Consider the following 22,102-nt stretch of genomic DNA (forward strand, 5'->3'; position numbering starts at 1 on the left):
TGTTGGTTGCACTGAGGACAACAGGCTCATTTATAACCAAAGTCTCGGTGCTGAGACTGAGATATGTATAATCTATTTGTTGATATGACGTACAATATCCATATTATCTGAGCTTTTCTGCTAAATGAATTATCATCTTGAATAAAAGAGAGCTCACACAAAAGAGTCACTGAAGTACACATATGCCATGGCTTACCTGAGCCTGGGGTTAACCCTGCCTGCCTCTGAGGTGTAGCTGATTTCATACATAGCCTGCAATGCTGAACAATGCTGAAAAAATGTTAGCTTTTAGTTTCATGTTATGTGAGTCAGCTGCATATCTAATTTGCATTGTGTTGTTTTTTTTCTATTCCCTTCTTCTGGAGTCACTGAAATCTATAACGATCATTCAGGTTTTTTGCCAATTTCTTCTCTTTAGAGATCCCTTAAAACAAGGGACAACACAGCAGGGCATAAGTGTTCCAGGAGGTTCCTGGAATGCATTGCTGGTAACTTCCTTCTCCAAGTGATAGAGGAGCCAACAAGGAAAGGTGCCATGCTGGACCTTGTTCTCACCAACAACAAGGGGCTGGTGGGGAAAGTGAAGTTCAAGGGCAGCCTTGGCTGCAGTGATCATGAAACGGTGGTGTTCAAGACCCTTAGGGCACCATGGAGGGCATACGGCATGCTCACTACCTTGGACTTCAGGAGAGTAAACTTTGGCCTTTTCAGCGATCTGCTTGAGTGATCTAGCCCCGGAGGAAAGAGGGACCCAAGAAAGCTGTTAATATCCAAGGATCACCTACTAGAAGCTCAGGAGTGATGCATCCCAACACATCAAGCAAAAGCACGAGGAGGCCTGCATGGATGAACAAGGAGCTCCTGGACAAACTCAAACACAAAAAGGAAGCCTACAGAGGGTGGAAGCAAGGACAGGTAGCCTGGGAGGAATGCAGAGAAATTGTCTGAGCAGCCCAGGATCAGGTTAAGAAAACTAAAACCCTGATAGAATGTGGCCAGGGAGGTCAAGGGCAACAAGAAAAGCTTCTATAGGTACCTCGGTGATAAAAGGAAAGATACGAAAAATGTGGACCCTCTCCAGAAGGAAACAGGAGACTTGGTTACCTGGGATATGGAAAAGGCTGAGGTAATTTAGAGAATTTTTTGGATCACTCTTCACCGGCCACTTCTCAAGCCACACTGCCCAAGTCACAGAAGGCAAAGACAGGGACTGGGAGAATGAAGAACCACCCACTGTAGGAGAAAATCAGGTATGAGATCATCTAAGGAACCCAAAGGTGCACATGTTCATGGGACCTCATGAGATGCATTCGCAGGTCCTGAGGGAACTGGCGGATGAAATTGCTAAGCCACTATCCATTGCTTCTGAGAAGCTGTGGCAGTCTGGTGAAGTTCCCACTCCCTGGAAGAGGGGACACATTACCCCCATTTTTAAAACGGGAAGAAAGGAAGACTTGGGGAACTACAGGCCAGTCAGTCTCACCTCTGTGCCCAGCAAGATCATGGAGCAGATCCTCCTGGACACTATGCACATGGAAGATAAGGAGGCGATTGGTGGCAGCCAGCATGGTGTCACAAAGGGCAAATCGTGCCTGTCAAATTTGGTGGCCTTCTACAGTGGGGTTACAGCGTTGGTGGATAAGGGAAGAGCAGCTGATGTCACCTACCTGGACTTGCGCAAAGCATTTGACACTGTCCCGCACAACATCCTTGTCTCTACATAGGAGAGACATCGATTTGATGGGTGGACCACTCAATGAATAAGAATTGGCTGGACGGTCACACTCTTAAGAGTTGCAGTCAATGGCTCAAAGTCCAAGTGGAAAGCAGTGACGAGTGATGATCCTGAGGGGTCCATACTGGGACTGGTGGCATTTAACATCTTTATCGGCGACATGGACAGTGGGATTGAGTGCACCTTCAGCAAGTTTGTTGACGACACCAAGCTGTGGGGCACAGTCAACATGCTGAAGGGAAGGGATGCCACCCAGAGGGACCTTGACAGGCTCAAGAGGTGGGCCAATGAGAACCTCATGAAGTTCAACAAGGCCAAGTACAAGGTCCTGCACATGGGTTGGGGCAACCCCAAGCACAAATACAGGCTCGGAGAAAAATGGATTGAGAGCAGCCCTGAGGAGAAGGACGTGGGTGTGTTGGTTGATGAGAAGCTCAACACAACCTGACAATGTGCGCTTGCAGCCCAGAAAGCCAACCGTACCCTGGGCTGCATCAAAAGGAACATGGGCAGCAGGTCAAGGGAGATGATTCTGTCCCTCTCCTTATCTCTTATGAGACCCCACCTGGAGTACTGTCTTCAACTCTGGGGTCCCCAGCATAAGAAGAACATGGACCTGTTGGAACGAGTCCAGAGGAGGTCCACGAAGATGATCAGAGGGCTGGAGCACCTCTCCTATGAAGACAGGCTGACAGAGTTGGGGTTGTTCTGCCTGGAGCAGAGAAGGCTCTGGGGAGATCTTACAGCAGCCTTCCAGTACCTGAAGGGGGCCTACCAAAAAGCTGGAGAGGGGGTTTTTACAAGGGTATGTAGGGATAGGACAAGGAGTAATGGCTTTAAGCTGAAAGAAGATAGATTTAGATTGGATATAAGGAAGATACGAGGGTGGTGAGACCCTGGAACAGGTTGCTTGGAGGAATTGTGGATGCGCCTTCCCTGGAAGAGTTCAAGGCCAGGTTGGATGGGGCTTTGAGCACCCTGGTCCAGCGGAAGGTGTCCCTGCCCATGGCAGGGGGGCTGGACTAGGTGATCTTTATGGTCCCTTCCAACCCAGTCAGTGAAGTGTTTTGGTAGCTGCAATGCACCTTATTTCTATAGTTTTATTTGTTGGTATTCCTTCACATTATTATTTTTGCTTCACCTAGAACAACTTTTAAGTAAAAATGTTTATTAATATGTCTGCATTTAAAAAATGTTCATTGTTTTTCTTTAGATTAAAACCCCCTTGTTCTTCATGTATATTCTGTTTCACATGCACTGTCACTGCTTTCTAATCTGGAATCCCACACAAAGCTAGTGATTATTGGTTTTGAAGCACAGTGGAATTATAGGAATTAATGAAACAAAACCAAATGAAAGACTTCCTAGGGGAAGATGATTTTCCTTTTAGTTAATTTTGGAAGTAGGCTGTATCTACCCACCCATAGTCCTATATCCTCATAGCCACAATACCGAAACACAGAGTCCAGGTAGTGTGGGCAGGATTGTTTTGTGCAGAGGACAAGGGATGCTGGCTATTGATGTCTCGCTATGATTTCTGGTTTCTTCTTGGCAGATGATGACAGACTTGGTTTTGGACAGGCTTTTATGCCATTTGGGAATAAGTAGTTAATGTGGTAGGGTCATTGCCTTCACACTGTAGCTTATTTGATCCACCTTAATTCTAAAGCCAGGTTGCTGACCATTGTCAATATTTTCCTCACTTTGAATGGGTATTATTATGTCTATAGTCTGTTGTCCCATTAAAAGGAAGTGAAATAGCACATATAATATGTTGTAACCTTTGACTCATCCTCATTTTATTGTAGTGTAGTTATTTTGTGCTAGTGAGTCATCTCCATTGTGGTCTGATCACAGGTCTTTTGCTGAAAAGTCATCCACATCACAGTCCTGGTGCAAGCAACACCTTCTCTCTGTTTACCTATTTGTTGTTGCTAGTCATGTCCCTGTCTTTCAATGCACACCATTCTTTTAACTCTTGGGTGTTTTTCTTTCATCTTTTGTTTTCACATACATGCATTTCTAGTCATACTTCACCACTACTATTGTTGAAAAACATTGTTGGCAAAACTTTGCATGATTATAGCAGCTTCTATTTGCATTGCTTAACAGGAAAAATGAAGTTTTAACTGGATTTCACAGTAATACTGTGTAGGCAGTTGAAAAACCTCAAGTTTATTTACAGTTTATGTTGCTACTTACATAAGATTTAAAAAAAAAAAAAAAGTGAAATCACTGCATTACACGCAAATGGTCCATTATTTGAAAAGTGAAGCCACACTAATTTAAGGAAAATTAATGCTTCAGTGTTTTTAAACCCTTACTTTTTTAATAGTTTGTCACATAGCAGCTCACTTTCTTAAAAACCTATCTTCTAGAGTTGCTACAGATGCATGTTTACTATTTTAAATTCATAGTTTTAAGTAGCTGTGTTCAGGTTTGTTCTGTTGATAATGTATATGGGATTAAGATATTGGGTACTAAAGAAACTACATTTCTTACGTTCGTCAGAAGACTGACCAAATAAATCGTGAAAATTGTAAATACTCACAGGTTCAGATAAAGGTCATTTCAGTAATATGATAATAGCTTATAGAACAATTACAAATATTGAATCATGGAGCTCCTCTGTGTTAGGTGGCCACTAAGTGGTATGGCCAGAAGTGTGCTGCATCTGCATGATTAATGTGTGTATAACTGTAAGAATAATTAAGTGGACTCTTTAAACAAACTGCTACTTAATGAGGCTGTTTAACAAATCAAATTCTCCCACTTTATTAAAGCTTATATGTAAATAATAATATATATAATTCCATACCATTCTTAATAACTACTATTATGTTAACACATGTATTAATAATAGTATAATTATTATTTATAACATTATTAAAATAGTATGATACTATATAGAGATATATAAATAATATATGTCTATATATCTAGATATCAGTAAGTGAGACATTTCCCACCATAATTTCAAAACTATATTTTAATTATGTTCAGTTTCAATACTGGCTAACAGAATAATGCCAAGAGTGCCTACGACAAGTAGGTATGTACCATTCTGGGCACCAGCTCAGGACAACACTGAAGTATATACTCATAGTTGATTACAAATGCCAATGAAGTCATAGATTGCCATAATTAAATATTTTGTAAACTGATTTAATATATTTCATTGCTGTTTCTTGTATTTTGATTTCTTCTCATAGATCACAGATATTTTTTTTTCCTCTTGCAACACATTAACTTACTTTTCTGTATGCCTTTAAGTGAGCTGTTATATTGCCATAAAATACTACTTAACGTACAGCAGAAAGTTTATGCTATAAATTACGGCCAACACAGGAGATGCTGATATGTGGTATTTTCACTCTCTTAAAATTTCTGCATATAATGAGAAATAGTTCACATTCACAGTGAAATACATAAAGGGCTGTTTTCAGGAATCCAGTTATAGCAGGCTGCTCTCACGGAGCTTCTGCTTATGCACTACATTTTGTCATCTACTTAGTAATATAATTCTATCCTATTAGGCAGACACCCCAGTACTGCTATTTATCCTCCTGTAAACCCAAACAGGCAGTCAATTTCTGCTTGGTGATAATATTATAATGGTCTAATTATTTTTGTAGTACTTACAGTGGTTAGAGCAGATCTCATTTCCTGGTAGTGTTGTGTGCCATTAACTGGAATAACAGGTAGCTGTGTAGAATACAATGGAAATTCCACATATAAGAGAAAGCATTACATACTATTACAGAGTCATCTAGTTTTGTTTCAGTTGTTTCATAGTCTAATTGGTTTGTTTATTTCATTTTTATCAACAACTACTACATTGGAGATAGTGCTCTGACACTATGTGCTGCAAATAGTGAATTAGGGCTTTTTATATTTAAACTTCAGTTAAGAAGCACATAAAGATATTATGTGTCTACAGTTCTATGATGAAGGGTTTGTAGTGAAATCCTCTTAACTCATCTTTGAAGGTATTCATGTGGATGCTTTCCTGTGAAGATGAATAGCTGGAACATTGGCCACAATGGAGAGTAAAAGTCAGAATTTACTAGTAAGAGTAATTCTGTTAGTTAAAGGACAGACTTAAGCGTATGTTGGTATTACAATGATGAGGATAATCAGATTTAACCTACAGTGATGTATCTTGTGCAGAATGAGATGTTCATGACTTTGCTCTTTTATTTTGTCTGCAACGAGCAGTGCTTTCAAATCAATATTGAACAGAGTATTTAAAAGACATTTTTGTCATCTCTGTGCAAGGACAGATAAAAGGAAACACAACTGCTAGTGAAAACGTACCTTTGCTGACTTTTTTCACTATTGAGACTCTGAGACAGATTAAGGTAATTTTACTAAAACTGTGTGTTGATGATAGGCATAAAATACACTGCATACAGCTCTAGGTATATGGTGCTGCTTTTGCTCAAAACTCTAGAAGCTCATATAGTACCTGCCAAACACTGAAAATTAGCAAATCTGAAGCACTTCCTGATGGTATGATTGCATTGGGAAGTTACAGGCTTGTACTCTGAGAGTTTGACATATTCTGATGTGAAGAACTGGGCAGAAATGAACTGATGAAATTAGGTTCTTAATCTGATTGCCTGAGCATATTAGCAACAAATCTGTAGCATGTATTATTTCTAAATTTTATAATGGATATGGTTAGCTTTTGATACTCTGTTGTCTTTAGTAGCTTGTTACTTGATAATAGATTTTTTACTCTTGATTGTGGAGAGCAGTAACTCATTTGTACAAAGAATTTATATGAATTGTGAGGAATATGAATTTAGACTCACCCTGATGTTGCTTTAATACATTTTATAAATTGACCTTTTTTACTTAGGATTCGTTCCTTCATGTTTAGTATGACCGTATGAGAAGGCAGGTGTTTTTTTTAGTATATCAAACTGAGCCTATCTTTCAGTTCTTCCTTCAGTAAGTTCTTAGAAATTCTCAGTCTTCAATATTGGAATATTGGTTGATTGAGGGTAGGTTTCTTTTAGGGTGGTCTTACGTGTTTTTTTCTGTAAGCTTCTTGATTTACTATTCTCATGCAAGTAATGCCACAGTTTGTCAAGATTGGATGACTTTCACATTCATAAAGGCATATAAACATACTTACTAATTAAAAGATGATTCCTATGTACAGAGCACTGAGTTCTCGGTATATAAACAAAATAATTTTCGTCAGCTTGTTTGCATGTGATGGAGGGGGGAATTAGTTAAAAATGATTGTTAACTGTCTGCTGTAACCAGAATAATTCTCTTTACATCTGTAAGAAATTACACATATTTCAATGGAGTGTTTATCTTCCTTCTCTCTGGCAATACCTACTTTTTGCCAGTTACCAGGCTATGTCGGTAAGCTCTCAGATTAAAGGAAGTGTGATCCTTACCAAGTCCACTTTGCAATAGTATTCTGTTCTTTAAAGATTTCATTGGAATTTAAAATTCACTATTCCAAGTTTCACCCCATCAAACTTTGGAGATGTAATGTGTGCAACTATCTTTTGTACAAAACAAGAGGGCATTTCCAATTGGCTTTAGAGTTAAGGACATCCAGTCAGCTCTTGATTTTCCATCCATGTGTTACCCAGCCTGGGAGTAAAGGGCATCATGGGCTCCGTGCATGCCAGCAGCACTATTGGTGTACTCAGGATGAAATATTTGCTTGCTCGCCAGAGGGGTGCTGGTTGGCCCAACATGAGAGCATTTGCTGTGTTGTGAGAAAAAAAAAAAATCACTCACCTTTGCTTTCATCCTTGCACTTTAAAAATGTGTTCTGGCAGTCTAATTTTGAATACCTAGATGATCCATGGTTTTGAATTATATGGTTTATACAAACCCTTGCTACTCCTATATGCTTTAAACAGACTGTGTTTTGCTGTTACGTGCATTGCTTTTTAAAAATTGCCAGAAATTTGTCACTGAAGAAAGAATGTATAAAATGATTTTATTCACCTGTTTAATTGGAATCAGAATATTAAGAAAATTGGAGGCCAGTAACTACTGGTCTTCAGGGGTCAATACTGGGTTCTGATCCTGTGGAACATCTTCATTAGTGAGCTAGGTGGTAGGGAAGAGTGCACCCTGAGCACGTTTGGTGATGACACCAAAGTGGCAGGAGGGGCTGATACACCAGAGGGCTGTGCTGCCATCCAGAGGGACCTGGACAGGGTAGAGGAATGGGCTGACAGGAACCTCATGCAGTTCAACAAGAGGAAGTGCAAAGTCCTGCACCTGAGGAGGAACAACTCCAGGCACCAGGACAGGCTTGGGGCTGCCCAGCTGGGAAGCAGCTTGGCAGAAAAGGCCTTGGGGAGTCCTGGTGGACGCAAAGTTGAACATGCACCAGCAACGTGTCCTTGTGGCAAAGGCAGCAGAATCCTGGGCTGCATTAAACAAAGTACAGCCAGCAAATGGAGGGAGGTGATCCTTCCCCTCTACTTGGCACTGGTGAGGCCATGCCTGGAGTACTGTGTCCAGTGCTGGACTCCCCAGTACAAAAGAGACATGGACACACTGGAGAGAGTGCAGCAAAGGTCCATGAAGATGATGAAGGGACTGGAGCATCTCTCCTGTGAGGAAAGGCTGAGATAGCTGTGACTGTTCAGCCTGGAGAAGAGAAGGCTCAGGGGGATCTCACCAATGTGCATAAATACCTGCAGGGAGGGTGCAGAGGGGACATAGCCAGGCTCTTCTCAGTGGTGCCCAATGCCAGGGCCAGAGGCAGTGGTCACAGACTGAAACACGGGAGGTTCCTCCTGAACATCAGGAAACACTTTTTTCACTGTGAGGGTGACTGAGCACTGGCACAGGTTGCCCGAGGAGGTGTTGGAGTCTCCGTCTTAGAGATACTCAAAAGCCGTCTGGACATGCTCCTGGGCAACTAGTTCTAGGTGACCCTGCTTGAGCAGGGGGTTGGACCAGATGACCTCCAGAGGTGCCTGCCAAGCTGAACTATTATTATATGAATCTGTGAAAATAGAGTGGTTTCTGGCTTTCTTGTAGTATTACTGTGTTTATAAAAAAAAAGGAATGAAGCAAAATGGAAACTGACTTTTATCTATAGTTTATCAGGTGTTTATTTTCTGGGAGTTTTCATTAAGCGACAACCTTTAAAGCCATCCTATCTACATCATTTGCACTAAAAGAAACCTGATCCCAGGCAAAACGAATAAACAAAGCAGTTGGCAGTTAAGATGCTAATCCATTTTACAATTACTCCAGCATAATATTTGAAGGACTTTACTAGTTACACTTCATAACAGCAGACTTTTTTCTTTAATATTCTCTTACCTTTTTTGTTACAGAGTGAAAGATAAATAGAAATGGCCTCCTAAGAAAACCAATATGAAACTTTTAATATGCCTTTTCACATTGCTAAGAAGGGCAAGTGTATAAAATTGTGTAACAGTACATTACTTGCAAGAGAAAATTGCTATAGTCAATTCAGTGCAAAGTGAAAAGAAAGGAAGTCTGAAGCAATGGCTAGCTACTCACTGGCAAATAAATAGTGTGATGTGGAAAGCTCCACTATGATTTTTTTGTCTTTGCCTAGAACAACAAAATATATTTTAGAAAAAGTCTTTAATACAGTTGTATCAATCAGAACATGGCATTGCAGTGTTTGTATGATGTATCCCCTGCTTATCTTTGTCCTAAATCACTTTTTCAGGAACTTTTTTTGCAAACACATTCTCTTTTGGAAATCCTCCATGCTGACCCCTTCCCTGCCTTAGACAAGAGGACAGCAACTTTGTTCCTCCGAGGACAACAGCTTTGTTCCTCCAAGGCAGAAGACTGTGAAGTCACAGTAATAGTTGTTTGCTTCAGTTGCTAGTGTCCAATATGCAGTTAACATTGCCCAAGAAGTAGAACACTTTGTTACCCCTCCAAACACATCAGCGTAGGATTTGAGAAAAACCACTGCAAATGATCAATTAAAAATCCGTTACTCTCATATAAGTAATAGGAACTAACCTTTTCATTCACAGTTTTTATAAACCCCTACAGCAACCATTCCATAATTAGAGAAATACATTTATCACAAATTATCAATTGTTTTTATCAACAATTTTCATATAAGTCTGTATTTAATGTACACTGGTGAAGATTTTGGGTACATAAAAAACATGCTGTGCAGTTTTCACTTTTAAGCACCTAGTATTTAAAGTAAGTTAAAGAAACTGCATTTTGAAAGGTAAGTGAGTTCCTTTTTCTTAGGCTAACCTCAAACTGGTGGGTTGAGGAGAACAACTAATGACTGCATTTTGTTTGGTCTCACACACCTAATGAGAGATAAATGTGAATATCTTATCTGTCATGTCTCAGTGTCCATCTGTCTGCTTTTCTAGGTGGTGATTTCCTGTCCTTTTTAAGAAAAAAGAAGGATGAGCTAAAAACCAAACAGTTGGTGAAATTTTCATTAGATGCTGCTTCTGGTATGGCATATCTTGAATCTAAAAATTGTATACATAGGTAAGGAAGATATTTTTTTATCACTATAGTAATTTTGATCATTGGAAATGCTAGCTCTTTTAAGTGTATATGGTGCTTACCATCAGCAGGAGCGATCCCTACAATTTAAAAAAAAGATTACACTTTTTCTGAAAGGAGATCATTAGTGCTTCTCTAATTCAAAACTGTTCTGTTCATTTGGGTAAAAATAAGTACTACATTATTTGATCTGTATAGTCTGTTGCTATTAATATAAGTTAATAATGATTTTTCTTCATAATAATTTGCATTATAAGGAGCATAATTCATACAGTGACAATGAATCATGGCAAAAAGCAATCCGTGAGGCTTATATCCTGACTGAAATTTACCAATACTTGCAAAGCCAACAAAGAAGTTGTTACATTTGAAGTATGATTCAGAAAAATCTACAGGTTTCTCAGATAATAAAGGGAGAAAAACTAGAGTTCTGTATATTAAAATATTAATTGCCTGGACTGCTTTCTCTAAAATATGGGAAGATTATCAGGCATTATGCTCTTGGGATACCTTATTTCTGTTCCTACCATTGCCTTTTGTTGTTTCTTCTCCAGCTTGACTCTGCCATGGAGCTGCTTATACTCAGTGTGTATCAAAGGAAATGTACTTAATTTCCGTCTATTTTTATGTCAGAATATCCCACTATATACCCCACTACAATTACATGGCTGAAATATGATACATAAACATTATGATAATCCACTGTACAAAAAAATTATGAAGAACAAGTTTTCATTTGTAATATTGATGACTTCTGCTTTGCGTTGTAGAATGTTTGTAGGTGAACTGTGTGCCACTTCACTTACATAATCAGCCCATTTCATATTTAACAGCTTCAGATGAATGCTGCTGTTGGAGACCCGAGTGGCATTTCTTGTAGCTTTTTATCAACAATGAATCGTTCAGTTGTAATCATGCAGGTCAAGACGTAGATTTATCTTTAAAAACATTGCCCCAACAAGAGTAAGCTCAAAAACTATTTATAAAATCTTACAGTATTATCGTAAGTGTAACATATTTTTTTCTCTTTTTTGTGTTTGACTTGATTTAGGGAATCTTAAATAGAATAGTAACTTTATGCTGTTTCCAAAACTTGGAAAACTATTCTGAAATACAAGTTAATTGAAACACTTCTGGAAGATCATGATACATAAGAAACACAGAAAGAAAAAAAAACCAAACCAACAACTCGCTATATAAAACTATGGAATATTCCTTTGGGGAAACCCCAGAAAAGCATTGTAAGCACCATGGAGGAAAATAAGATTAAGGTCCCAGCATTCTGTCACGGTAGAATGTGTTTCAACCTGGTTCTGTTTGCCAAGAAAGTAACGACATAAAAATCGGAGCAAGTAACGCATTAGTGATTTACACTAGCCTAATAAATGCTCTAATGCTTAATAATTTCTGTAACTATCACATCAATGTTAAGTCAGAAGTGCCTGTTTAAAAATCCTGTCTTCCTAGAAAATAAAACCAAGGGGAAAGGCAATAGCTGAATAACCAAAATTTATTAGAACTGTACTGTGTAATGTCTTAGGTGGTAACTGCGATTACTGAAAAAGAGTGTGGAATTTATTTATCAAATTATAGTGCAATGCCTGCAAAATATAAATAATTTTAGAAACAATTAATTTTGGAGAAGTGCTATCTCCACATCCCCCTTTTGGTGTTTTTTTTTTGTTGTTAACTCTGGAAAAAGGATATGCCTGCTTAACTGTGTGGATTGCTATGGTTCTAAGTACTGTAGATGACAATCTGTCTTCAGTGTATCTCTGAAAGACTCACTGGCGGTCAGCAGTGAGTAGGAAGAGCTTTTGCTATGGTGTGTTTACAGAGCTAATAGTGGTTCAGGAAACATATGTCAGAGAGAAGATATATGTAGCAATTTCTTACTATATGAAGATTTCATAGATTCATTGTTTTCAGTTAGAAAGCTGGATACAAATGTGTGATCTAGATCTCGAATCAGGAAAAAGAGCTGTAATCTAATCTGTTTTGTTAGTGCCATGGACTTGCCAGTCAGACAGCTTGGGTTACACATACTATGGTACAAGTAGGGAAAAAGTTCTTTCCCACTGTTCACTTTTTAAATTTCAAAATCTTCACAAAATTTGTTTATTATTATCACAGATTGTCACAGGAGGTTACCAGAGAGAGCTACCACTTTCCTTAAAGGCAGAAACAAAATTTTTAGTAAACCTGTCCTGAAGAAAACTACAGTTTTAAAATGCAGCCAAGCAAGCAAACTGTATCTTCAGGAAAACTGCTTACTTTATGAAACACACAGGTTAATAAATCAAAATATTAATTTCCAGTATTATTTTGCCAATGTTAATTTCTGGGATATTCAGGATTAGTTTTGGTATTCTGTGGTTGGCCACAATATGTGTTTATCATATTTATGAGCTAATTCTTCTGAATTTGATAGGTAAATGTAATGAAAATATCTGAATCAGGACAACAACCAACCAAGTTTAATGATTTTAGCAGTAATGATAGAGGCACTTCTTGGGGGGGGGGGCGTTGAGTTACTAATACAGGTTAACTGGCAAATGCTTACTCTAGGAAGGTAGCTCATGAAGGTTTAAAATGTGCTTTAGCAAAGGATAAACTGCATTTTAGTAGGCTTAGCATGCATAAAATTTTTCTAGGTCATTTCCCTGTTTGAGGAGTTTGAGCATTGATCCAGGATTTCTGGGCAGCCTGGGGGATCACTGGAGATAGATTTGTGTAGAAACCCTGTCTGCCACAGCAGCACAGAGCATCTGTTGCTTGCTGGGTACTTTGAACCTGTTGCACACCAGTGGGTGCGACACTCGTGGTGCTGTGCTGCAAATACACTAAACAAGGGAATGACAGGCTAGCAGGGATAAGTCAAACTGTCTAGTGTTTTGTAAGCAAGCTCTTAGGTGTTCAGGACTCAGAACCCCACTGGAATTTCAACCCCTCCTTATCCGAGCGCTGAAGGTGCAGCTATGTGACTGCATAGTCTGTTCAAGGAATTTGGGAGCCTTTGTTCCTTCCTTTTTTGATCAGGTAAGACAAATCAGTCTTGGGTAAATTTTATGTTGAGAGCATGTAGATTAGAATGGAACGATTTAACTCATGGTAGGAAGAAGATTTAGCAGTATGTAAAAAGAGCAGTAATTCTTTGAAAGAACGATAAACTTGTTCTTTTTTGTCAGAAACTTCATCAGCTGAAAGTGGTTCTCAGGTAAAAGAGGTAAGAAATTTAACTAAAGAGCAAATGGACTAAGCAGTGGAATGTTTTTTATTTTGTTTAGAAGTCCATAGGCTTTGATTACTAGTGCTTAAGAAGGATCAGTAATATATAATTAGAAGTAGTTTCTATTTGTAGGTTGCAGCAAAACAAAATTGTTTTGTTTCATGCTGTTGTTTTTTCTGCAGTATTCTATTTGTTATTTTAGAGATTTGTTCAGAATCCTCATGTTCTGGTAGTAGTTTAGGCAACCATAGTTTAGTATCATGTACATTTGACTTGCTGTTAACGTGAAACTGAAGGCTGCTCAGCAGTTTATTAAAATTATTTTTAATGCCACTTTTTAGTTAGAGCTGCACTGGCTATACTTACTGTTTATATTTAAAAATTCTACCTAAATCTGTACTGGATTTCTGAAATTGCTATTTGAGTTATATTTTGATTTAGCCTTTCAGTAGTAGGCCAGTGCAGCAACTAATCTGCTCTTTGTTTTATATTTTTTTATGTGCTATGGTGTTCCAGTAGCTGCAAATAGGAAGTTAAAATTTGTCAGACTTAGAATGCTTAATGCATGTGAGTGATTATATGATCTGCATTTTCACCTCCTCTAGCGTCCAGATATCACTTGGTCTTTGCTCTCCCTTTGTTCTGTTTAAACAGCAGAAATGAGTGGGCTTAAAGGAAAAAAAAAAGCTGCATGAAAAGATGTTATTAAAAGAAATAAAATGAGTGGTTGAACATATGCAGGAGAATATAGTAATTTCATCTCCATTTAATTAACATGAAGTTGAAGAATTGTTTCTTGCTTTTCATTGTTACCATATCCTATTGTTTAGATAGTTCAATTTTTTCTGTTAATTAGAAACACAAGATAAGGATGGAGATGTGATAATTTCAGTTGGTTCAATAAGCATTTGTGAGTGGTCTTCTTTTCCAGTATATGATTTGTATGCGATGAATGCATTTGTCCATAATTTATGTTTAGTTTCCAATCCAATCCTGTGGGAGTATAGGAGAGAAGCTGCAGCTACCCGATTCAGAGAATTTGGACATACCTAGTGTATGTTTTATTTTCTCTTTACCGACATCATTTTATAATGCAAATAATTTGAATTATAGAACTCAATTGGAAAAATATTTTAATATTGAAAGAAGAAAATATGTGTACTATTTCCTCTCGTTTTATCATTTGATAGTCAGTACAACCTTTCAAAATCAAAGATACAGCTAGGTCTTGAAAATATTTCTGTGTGGAAAATTGTGTTGCAGCTTTATCTACAAGAAATACATACATAATTCTAATTTAAACTAGCAGAAATATTTTTCTTTTTTTCAGTTGGCTACTGTGCTCCTTGATAGTGTTCTGTGAACAGTTACAGTGCTTAACTTGAGAAGCAGCTTGATTTTTACCTTGTTTAAGAGCTTTTACAAATGCATTAAGAACCAGTTTATTTTTTTAAATAATTCAGTGTGAACCTTATAAGGTTCAACAAGGCCAAGTGCAAGGTCCTGCACCCGGGTTGGGGCAACCCCCAGTATCAGTACAGGTTGGGGGAACAAAAGATCAAGAGCAGCCCTGACAAGAGGGACTTGGGGGTGCTGGTGGATGAAAAGCTGGACATGAGCCGGCAATGTGCGCTGGCAGCCCAGAAGGCCAACCCTACCCTGGGCTGCATCAGGAGAAGTGTGGCCAGCAGGTCGAGGGAGGTGATTCTGCCCCTCTACTCTGCTCTGGTGAGACCTCACCTGGAGTCCTGCATCCAGGTCTAGAGCCCTCAGCACAAGAAGGACATGGAAGTGTTGGAGCGGGTCCAGAGGAGGGCTGCTAAAATGATCCAAGGGCTGGAGCACCTCTCCTATGAGGACAGGCTGAGAGAGCTGGGCTTGTTCAGCCTGGAGAAGAGAAGACTAGGGGAAGACCTAATTGTAGCCTTTCACTACATAAAGGAGACATATAAGACAGAGAAGGACTTTTTTTACCTGAGGTGACAGGTCGCACCAGGACAAGGGGCAATGGTTTTAAAGTGAAAGAGGTTTATATTGAACATAAGGAAGAAATTTTTTCACTGAGGGTGGTGAGACCCTGAACAGGTTGCCCAGAGAAGCCGTGGAAGTCCCCTCTCTGGAGGTGTTCCAGGTCAGGCTGGACAGGGGTTTGAGCAACCTGATCTTGTGAAACATGTCCATGCCTGTGGCAGAGGGGTTGGACTAGATAATCTTTGACGGTCCTTTCCAACCCAGCCCATTCTGTCACTAGACAATTCTAAAGATGCGTTGTTAGGAGAGAGCTATAATAAAAGTTAGAATCTTAGAAGTGACCAGTTAATAAACATTCCGTGTGTCAGCTTTTCACTAAAGTTACCAGCAATAGCCTTCAACTACACATCTACCAAATGTAGCGTAAAGTTGGTATTTGATTCAAATGACGTATTTGCAATATATGCACTTTGTGTGTGAGAAGATATGGACTAACTGCATTCAAGGTATATTCCTTAGGTCAAATTTTCCTTTCAGTCAATGCATATGTGTTCTGGAAGTCTCCCTTGTTCTGAATTAAAGAAGATGTGTTGGTTGGTAAGATGCTCATGTTCTGTGGTCCAGTTCTTCCATTTTTAGTCATATTACTACTGCTTCTTTTTGCCTTAGTTTTCTAGCTGTTACAAATGCCACATTAAATTAAAAGTGACTGACTTACCTTTATGCTGTGAACTCCTGGCTCTGTGGGTGTTAATTCAGTATTTCTGTAGTTTTCATTAGATATGTACCATTTATATTAATTACATATAAGCTACTAGTGGAATACTTACTTCCCCGTAACTAATCTAGTTTAACTGATCTACTGTGCTCCCAGAACATTTTTTCCTCTTCAGTCTGGTAACTGCTAATGTAAAGAATTTTGGAAAGAGGTATCAGAACTCTTTCATAACCATGAATGCTTTAGAACTATAGTATATAGTTAAGTTGGTCTTTTCTTCCATTTCTTCCTGGGACAATAGTTCAGATACCACAAAAAGGATCCTATTCAATTTAGCATAAGTGCTGTTCCATTTAGTGTGTCAGCAGTGATTCAAGTCTCCTCTGGGAGTAGGAGAGTGATGGTTTAGCTCTAAAACTGAGCAGGTCTTCTTCCTAAGGAAGAACCTGCTGGCTTGATTTCTCTTCCTAAATCCAGTGGAAGTCAGGAGCTACACACTTGCCTGTGCCTGCTTTTGTTTGGCAACAAGCAATTCAGTGCTCAGTGGAGTGGCTGCTTTGGTTCTGTTCTGAAGTAGTTTATTCTGCTTAAGCACACACTTCTCTGAATACCACAATTCCTCCTGGGCAATTACAATGCCTAAGACCTTTATTGTAGTTTCTGTACTTTTCTGTGCTGGTGATAACCTATGAAGAAAGACTACATTTCAGTGGAATGAGTTTGCCTTTCTATAAACTAGATGGACTCTTCAGGGTTTATCATGCAAGCATTAATTTGCCATTATTAATTAGCTTTTTATGATTCATTCAGAACTGCATGTATAAAATCAAGTGATCATGCGACTTTCCATTTCTATAGCTTTCTTTCATAGAAAATATGTAATCATTTATTACTGAATCAAAAAAATTCTGTACTATTGCATTAACGATAATAGTTGATCATGCTTCAATTTTCAGAGAATTGTTGTCAATAGTAAAGTTGAAACACCACATAAATGTAATGAATAATCATAATTTCAAGCCTAATTTATAAGATGATGTCTCTGCTATATATAAAATGATGTTTCAAGGCATGCTTTTTACAATATGAATATTAGAAATATTTCCATTCTGTTTAAAGTTAAATCCACGAATGGGAACTTTGATGAAGAACTGTTACTTTCTGCAGGCCATTCTGTTTAGGCAGGTTGTTAGTGTTAAAAAAAAGCCACTAAAATTTATTCTGTCATATCTATAAAATAATTTTTAGTCAAACTTTTGAGTTTGATTGGCACATTACAGTATCATGTATTGAGCTTTTATTTCTTAATATGGACATGCTTTATGCAACCTTCCATGTTGCCTCTTAACTAACAAGCTTTTTTCCACTGAAACCAGTATTTCCATTGGCTTCATTAGATTCTAAAGATACTGTGCAATTATAGCATTGCAGGTTTTACACAGGTTATCGATTATTTTTTATTTGGTCTATTGGTCATAAGAGGTACTAATGGACGAACCATTACAAATGCATAGCGTTTATTTGGGCAAATGATCCAGATTGCAAGTATACAGGAAGACTGCAGAAGCCCTCCTTCTCCCAGCTCTGTTGTGCGTAGCTGAGGATCTGCCTGCTAACTCTTTCCACAAACCTAATTTCAAAGAGCAGCTCTCGGGAGTCCTGGTTGTTGCTAAGCAAACTAAGGAAGCCTTGACTATTGCCAAAACAGTGGTGCTGCTCCCCTCCCCACGCTTCTTGGCACTCTGCTTCTAATGCAAGAAGGGAATGCTGCACCTGTCTGAAGGCTGCGGTGTTTGACACCCTGCTAACACTGTACCAAGGCGCTTGGAGTCATCAGCCTGCCTCTGCACTCCAAGGGTGTAGTGCTGTTGAGGCAGTCGGTCTGCACAAGATCCTTTTTTCATCAGTGGCTATTTAAACTGCATTCCAGAGCATAACATTTATCAACACAAACTTGTCAGTGCTTTCAAACCCTCCAGGAAATTATTCTTCAGTTTTCACACTACTGTGTTTCTTCAAAATGTGGTATTTCCAAACCTGAAATAACTAAGGCAGTGCTCTTCAACTGCTGTCACCTAGGAGGAGAGACGGATGACCACTGCTATGTTTCACTCTGCTTACCAGATAGGAATAGATTAGGATATTATATATTTAAAAGTTTCAGCTTTTAAAAATAAATCTTCATGGGTTTTTTTCCTGCAATTTACAGTTGTCTCCACTGTCACACTGGTAACTGTGGCTTGATCCTAGAGAAATCCATTTATAATTAAAGTTGATTCAGTTCTGAATTGGCATTTCTGGTTGTCTGAAATCTTATTTGAGCAGCATGATTATTTTTTTCTTTAATGTACTTGTATGATTCTGATCTGAAAGTATTAAAGAAAAAAGCCAGGGGGAAACATAAGTATCCAAACCCATTAAATCAAATATTATTAATATTGTATGCTTTAAACTCATTATAATAAATTAGGTTATTGAATTCTAAGTATGCTGTAATGTAAGTGGATGTGAACTATGATGAAGAGCTGCTTCTGAATAAAAAGTGAGCTTCCTTCTAATCTATTACCTGTTTCCGTAAGCTATTGAATTCTGGCATGGCTGAATAACAAAATATTTAAAAGGGGAAAGGAATACTGTTTTTCTTTGTGGACTCTTTGAGTATTTGTTGTAGAGGCCTTGTGTGCTTTATTTGACATTCACCCCACCCTCTATTAAAAGCAAATTAGCTATCTCAGATATAGGTTTGCCACAGCTGCAGAAGGCTTGTAATTAGAGTAACAGATGCATGGATTTGAGGGGTCAGAGTATGATGTAAGAAACGTCTGAATACATTTTTGTTTACTGTAAATCTCAATATATCATGCTATCTCAATAAGACCATGCTGTCTTTCATATATTCCTGAATTATTCTCGATGCAGCCCTGTTACCAGAGGAGTCAGTGGTCACAGTAGGTGAGAAATACATATTTGAATTGTGGCTTTTTGGTATTACTGTGTTACATAAATAAGCAGTAGATTACATATATGATGATATGAACTTAATGATTGGCACATTAATGATAGAACTGGAAGTTCCAGTGTCTTTTTTTAAGAATAACACATTACTTTCCTCAGCTGCTATTAAGACAGATTTTGTTTGCAGTTGGGAATTGCCAGCACCATTATCTCTACCATTTGCTACTCTTCTTTTTAAATATTAAATTATAAGGCATCTATTAATACAAGTGCAAAACAAAGTTGTTTTTTAACTGTGGTCGTTCTGAGGCTAGTATTAATAATTAATAGTTCCCAGAGGCCAGTTTAGTATTGGATATTAGATTCTGCTGTTCTCAGTTTGGAATGGAAAATTGAAGTTTCTTCATATGATACAGAGAAATTAACTTTTTCTTTCTATGATAGAGTTTTCTTTTGATAAGACAGTTGTAACATTTCATCTTACTTAATTGAAATTTCCTTTAGGTTTCATCTTATGTCCAACCAATAGACTGTCTATGTATCACCTGAGTGGCATCAGGGTAATCCAGAATGATCAGCCAAAGATACTTCTTATTATTAATGTTTTGAAAGTTCTTTATATTAATGTTTTGAAGTGTCTGTTAAAGGTTTCAATGAGGTTGATATTTTCATTTTATGACAACTTTCCCTGGTGCTCCCTACTCAGCTTGTGCTTGAATATCATTCTTTATGTGTTCCCTGTAAAATGGGGAAAATATCCAATTATTTCAGACCTCTGAGATTTCACTTTTCACTGAGATGTCACTTTTCCTAGGATGATGATTTTAAAATGTCATGTAGAGTTAAACTAAAGATAGTAATACATAAATTGTTTGGCATGTTATTTTGTAGACCTAGTTATGTAAAAAAAAAAATAGTGTCCATATTGACAATGAACTATTGTCATAAAAATACATGTGGTGATAGAATTCACCAATAACTGCTAATACAGGGGAAGCTGAAAATCTATTACTTTTCGCAATAGCTACAGATGTATAACAGGTTCCATTTTTGCTTTCTGTTTTAGTACATCTCATCTTTCGGTTAGCAATTAGAGATTGGATTTACCATTAGAATGTAACTTCTCCATTCTCATCAACTCACTCTCTGTATTGTATTTATATTGGATGGACGTTATTATATACACAGCTTAACTGGGAACATCCTTTTGCCTCTTTCTGAAATGGTTGGCATTGAAATTAATGACCTTCCAGAGGTGGTGTCTGTAGCAGAAAACACCTATTTTTTGCACTACCAAAAGCCATTCTTGTTCTATTGAAAGTTCATGGTACCATCTCAGGTTTTGGTATTGGGGGGCAGGTCATAGCTTGGGTTTTGCATTCAGTGCATTCAGGGCACACTGCCAGACCAAAATTTACCTACCTCGTGAATGAGGAAAAAAAAAATAAATTGCAAAATGAAAATTTGTTAGGAAGCAAATAGTATTTGTTCTTATTACAGCATAGGTAAAGCACAACTGTTTTACTAGATAGCTGGTATTTCTGCTCTTACACGTTCAAATGGGTAGCAATGAATCCATATCCAGAAATCTCAGATGATTGGTCTTTCTGCCATGCTGAACTTATATTTGGGTCCCAGGGCTCATCAGAGGGTCCAAAAGGACAACACAAAGTATGTTTTCAGAATACTGTGAGATACTGTAGTAAAATACTGTATGTGATACATATAGTTAGATGATCTGTTCTTTTAGAAATGTACCTATTTTATTCTTGTGAGACATCTGTTCTTATGTATAAAACCAAGGTAAAGTTCTTGCATTAGAAAACTTACTGTTTTATAGACAGTGGGGAGAAAAGTTAAGTGGCAAAATCTAATTATAGAAAGGATTATATTTATTGTAAGAAACTAGAATAAATTCTTAGGTTATAAACAATTCATAAGAAATTTCAGAGGAGGTTTAGATTTTTCCCTTGTTACAGAAGATGCATATTATGAAAAATTTTTTTTTTGCCTTTGTGGAGTTGAGTCAGTGTATCTCTTTCTCATGAGATATCCCTGATGCAGAAAATTCCCCCTTAAAAAATGAGTATGTTTTGCTAGAAATAAAGTAAATGGGATTGAAAGAAATGTAAGGAAATTTCCTTAGACTCTCTCATTCTATTTAACAAGCTGTAGCATTTTGAGTGTCGTCTTGTGGTAGGGTTGTTCATATTTAACTGCAGTACCACTTTCTTTTTGATAAATATTAGGAATCTACAAGTATTATTCAGACAGAATCATTTGAATAACATCTTTTTAAAATAATAAATCTATTTACTGCATGAGAGCAACAGGGTCTCTCTAATTAAGAAGTGAAAAGTAAAAAATGAGAGTACAGGATATTGAAACTAAGATAAAAATAACATACAGCTAGTGTTTGTGAAAGCTATTGTGGTGATCATAAAGTCATATAGGTTTCCTACATAGTATAAATAATATTCTCTCTACTCTCATAGTCCTATTGCAACAGAGAATAGTGGATGAAATGTAATCAATTTCTATGGTAAAGGTAAAAAGTTTAGTGGCATCTGCTGTTTAGAGAAAGAACAAGCCGTAAGTTCACAGTTTGTGAATTTCTGTCTTGTGTTATGCAGGGCCAGTGAAAGCATGTACTCTGGAACTATTGTCAAAGGACATACTTATATACTTTATGCAGAAGCAAGTTCGAAAAGAGAATATGACACTTTTGATAAGTGTACAACACTAATTAGGTTGCTATCATCTACAACACCTAGACGTTTCTACCTCATATCTTCATATTAGTTTCAGGGGATTCATTTTTAACAGTTCAACATTCTCAGCTTTCATAGCACTCAACAAGAATTTTAATTTCTGTGACTTACTGCTGAACTTCAAAGAGGTAGAACAAGAAGTTCCATTACGCAATCAGATGTGTTTCTCCAGATGTTGTTAGTTTGTGTATGCTAGGTTCTTT

General features: G+C 37.8%; 1 protein-coding gene across 8 annotated transcripts in view; it reads left to right on the plus strand.

Moving 5' to 3' along the window:
- The window catches only part of FER (FER tyrosine kinase), a 177,080-nt gene that overhangs the window by 118,339 nt on the left and 36,639 nt on the right, over positions 1–22,102 (plus strand). For 4 of the 8 annotated variants that reach the window (XM_035888436.1, XM_009648673.2, XM_035888437.1 and 1 more), the window contains one exon: positions 10,114–10,237. In XM_035888436.1, coding sequence (XP_035744329.1) covers positions 10,114–10,237 — 124 coding nt within the window. Of the gene's footprint in view, positions 1–10,113; positions 10,238–10,809; positions 11,282–11,306; positions 11,855–13,443; positions 13,482–22,102 lie in introns of those variants that run through there. The other 4 variants (XM_035888439.1, XM_035888440.1, XM_035888438.1 and 1 more) reach the window with 4 other exon arrangements.

Source organism: Egretta garzetta, unplaced genomic scaffold, assembly GCF_000687185.1.
Source record: "Egretta garzetta isolate BGI_Z169 unplaced genomic scaffold, ASM68718v1 scaffold271, whole genome shotgun sequence".
In the NCBI taxonomy this organism is placed as follows: Eukaryota; Metazoa; Chordata; class Aves; order Pelecaniformes; family Ardeidae; genus Egretta; species Egretta garzetta.